Genomic DNA, 3,936 nt, shown 5'->3' with positions numbered 1-3,936 from the left:
GGCCCCCACCGCCCTGGCGGAAGGCCCCGTCCCAGCCTCGCCCCCGAGCGCTGAGCCCGTCCACCCCTCTCCGCCCCAGGCGAGGAGGCGCGCGAGCGGCCCAGCCCGGTAGCTCCCCGCCCCGTCTCTCGCCCGCCTCCCGGGGGCCGGCGCCACAGCCCCCCGTCCCCTCCCGGGCGCCCCCTTAGGGCTCTGTGTCCCGGGGGACCCGCTTCGGATGCCGTAAGGCCCGAGCGCAGTTCCCGGTGTTGGTGGGTACGGCCAGGCCCTGCGGCCGGCAGCTGGGCCGGCAGTTCGGTGCCGACGGTCGGGCGGAAAGCTGTGTCATCGACAACAACAAAGAGGGACCACCTGGCGGGCGCGCTCGCTGGCGTCCCGTGTTCCTCAGGCGCAGACTGTGGGGCTGGACACGGAGGCTTGACTTGTAAAAATGATAGCGGGGGAGGTCTCATGTGCACTAATTGCCTTGTTGCAAGTCGATTTATTTGTTTGTTTATTTTTAACCATGTGTTTAGGAGTAGACGCTCAGTTCTTGGTTCTTTTTCTTTTTGTTGTTTTGTTGTCTTGTCTAATGGCTACAATTTCCAGAATGTGTATTAACTCACTTACCCCGGGTTGCTCTGGGTTAATGTGCTCCGTATTTTATTACTCCCCTATTTTATTACTGAAATCTTCTAGATTTACCGTAAACCTATGCCCCTGGGGAGATGCCGATTCTCATTACATGAACCAAATCAGTGTTTGTGGCTGCTGCTCATTGGAAGTGTATTATTTCACCTATTTGTGTTTAATAACGTTTTCCTCATTATTAACTCATGACTCCTGGGAGACTGCATAATAGCTCTGTTGCTTTATGCACTGCAGTGAGAACATGTAGATGAAGTGTGAGTTGCAGTTAACATTAAACGTGAAATTTATCATTGTTTTGTTATGCTAGATTTATAGGTAAATTTCTAATGCTGTTAATTTAGAGGAGTTCGAGTATTTCTTATTCTCTTACGCTGTTTCACAGTTTATATTTCACATAAAATACCAGCTGTCATCCTGTAAGGGAAAAAAAGTAGATTAAAAGGGAAAGTGAAATGATAAGATACTATGCTTATTAAGAGTACAATAATAGTTTTATGACACTTTAAAGTTGTGTTCTTTCCATAAAGTCTCTGTTGATTCTTGTGGTAGGTAGAGTCAGGTTTTATTATCTTCTTTTATAGATGAGGAAACTTACGTACGCAGTGGTTAAGTACATGCACCAGGGTCACAAAAAGGATTTACATATTGTCTTGACAAAATATTTTTTTTTAGCAGCTTAAAAAGGAAGTGGTTTTTGTTGTTTGTTTCTTAAGAAAAAAACTCAACAATTGTAAACTTGACGTGATTATTGAAATTGGTGTAGAAATCAGGAAAATCTAGGATTATGGTAGTCATGGTTTTAAGCAAAAAACACAATTGATGGTGTCTGAATGTTCCTAGAAGGCACTTGTGGGCTAATCAATTAAGTTGAAAGAAATATTGCTAGATTTAATTAAACATTTGAAAATCCATTTGGAAACAGTAGTGCTAATTATTATAATAGTAAAATAAAGTTATAGGTTTTGGGGGCTTTGTGTGTATATATATATTCCCTTTTCCATTAATTTTTTACTGATGAGCGTGTATTTTATGCTTTTAGAATATCAATTACTGTTGAATATTTGCAGGAATACCGTTAGCAGTCTGTCAGAGTCTGTCCCTTGACCCTTTCACAATACTGTTGGCTTTTCTAGCATCTTAGGTAAGATTAGTGTCCTTTTAGGAGTTTGTAGACAATACTCTCATGAACTGCCTAGACCAGTGGTCGGCAAACTCATTCGTCAGCAGAGCCAAATATCAACAGTACAACGATTGAAATTTCTTTTGAGAGCCAAATTTTTTAAACTTAAACTATATAGGTAGGCGCATTGTTATTAACTTAATTAGGGCACTCCTAAGCTGGCCTTTGCTAAAAACGTCCTCAATCTGATTGAGGTACATTCGCTGAGGTCGACCCCTTCCAACTCTCCCACCCACACTCGTCTTGTATACTTGTTTCGTCTATCTCCTTTCCAAAAACCGACTTATGCACGTGAGCCACGGAGTTTCAATCGCACTGTACGTGCGTGCCCGCACTTGGTATTTTGTGGAAGAGCCACACTCAAGGGGCCAAAGAGCCACATGTGGCTCGCGAGCCGTGGTTTGCCGACCACTGGCCTAGACCTTTGTTCATAACTCTGAAGCATACAGCCAGAATTCATAATTACCTTAGATCTGAGACTTCAACAGTAATACATTAACTCAGTAGAAAACTTAAAAATCTTTATAGCTGGAAGGAATGGTCTTAAGGGTAACTTTGGTTCATATAACTACTCAAATGGGAAACATTTTAGGCAAGTTGTTTAATGAATTTTTCATGTATGAATTAAAGAATATTAAAAGATTGATGTTAGGAGACTGGAGAGATTACTACTAGTTCAGCCAACAAATTAACAAGGATTTTCAAAGTATTATAGCTATGTAAACTGAAAGAAGGAAAACTGGGCCTGGGCCAGGTAGCTCATTTGGTTAGAGTAACCTACCCCGATATGCCAAGGTTGTGGGTTCAATCTCCTATCAGGGCATATACAAGAATCAACCAATGAATGCATAAATAAGTAGAACAACAAATCAATATTTCTCTCTCTTTTTCCCTGCCTCTCTTTCCCCCTTTCCTCTCTCTCAAATCAAATTTAATATACATATATATATATTTTTTAATGTATTTTAATTTATTTCAGAGAGGAAGGGAGAGGCAGAGAGATAGAAACATCAATGATGAGAGTCATTGATTGGCTGCCTCCTGCACGCCCCCTACTGGGGACCAAGCCTGAAACCTGGGCATGTGCCGCTGGCAAGAATCGAACCCTGGCCAGAATCAAACCCAGAACCATTTATTCCACAGGCTGATGCTCTATCGGTTGAGCCAAACTGGCTAGGGCCTCAAATCAGTGTTTTTTAAAAAGTGAAAAAGATTTTGATTCTGTTCTTGGGAAGGTAGAATAATTTGACAAGGATCCTGAAGCTGAGGTGTCAGTTCACTGACTAGTGAGCTAAAATTTCCTTGACAGATACTGTTTACTGCCTTTTTGGGTTAAAATAGATGGAGGTTTTCTAAGTTGGAATTGCTGGCTCTACTAGGGTCTGCAATTCTTTGCTTCTGAGTTTGTACTGTTCTCTTTAAGTACCTTTACTTTGGCCCGGTTGGTGTTCAATGGTTGAGCGGTGACCCATGAACCAGGTCATGGTTTGATTCCCAGTCAGGGCACATGCCCGGGTGTGTGCTTGGTCCCCAGTAGGGGGCATGCAGGAGGCAGCCGATTGATGATTTTTTATCATCATTGATGTTTGTATCACTCCTTCTCCCTTCTTCTCTGAAATCAATAAAAAAAAATTTTTGAAGTACCTTTACTTTGGATATTGCTGATACTACCAGGGAGACAGTGTTTTCTCATTAAAATCTTAGGCCCATCTAACTCCTTGGCATAGTTCATAATGTAATTAAAACTAAGAAACTAAAGATTTGAAGTTGGCAATTAATAATTCTATTCAGTAGCAGCTGCTGCTGCTACTGGACTGAGTCATGGACAGATTTTGTTAGTGGGGAGGTGACATCTGGTACAACATAAATAAGAGAGGCAAAGCATCAACCTCAGAAGTAGCAGATCCTACTTAACATGCTACCTACTTAACACCCCCTTGGATGCCTCATAGGATTCTCAAGCCTAAAAGTATATTTACAGCCTGAACCTGTGTTTTCTCCCCCATTGTGCTGCTACCTCTAAGTAAATGGTACTGCCTTCATCCTGTTGAATAAACGCTTACTCTTAACTCTTCAGTCTTACCTTGTCTTGTGCTCCCTATTCATGACACCACCTATCACACAGG

The 3,936-nt window shown here is 42.2% G+C and overlaps 1 protein-coding gene across 1 annotated transcript in view; it reads left to right on the top strand.

The window, feature by feature from the left end:
* Positions 1 to 803: 803 nt before the first annotated feature.
* Positions 804 to 3,936, top strand: part of UBXN4 (UBX domain protein 4) — a 39,226-nt gene continuing 36,093 nt past the window's right edge. The window contains exon 1 of the mRNA XM_015566145.1: positions 804 to 884. Within this exon, the coding sequence (XP_015421631.1) occupies positions 878 to 884 (7 nt within the window). The 5' untranslated portion in view covers positions 804 to 877. The remainder of the gene's footprint in view (positions 885 to 3,936) is intronic.

Source organism: Myotis davidii, unplaced genomic scaffold (genome assembly GCF_000327345.1).
Source record: "Myotis davidii unplaced genomic scaffold, ASM32734v1 scaffold2042, whole genome shotgun sequence".
In the NCBI taxonomy this organism is placed as follows: Eukaryota; Metazoa; Chordata; class Mammalia; order Chiroptera; family Vespertilionidae; genus Myotis; species Myotis davidii.
The sequence above is the reverse complement of the archived record's forward strand: the minus strand, read 5'-3'. Positions and strand labels throughout refer to the sequence as shown.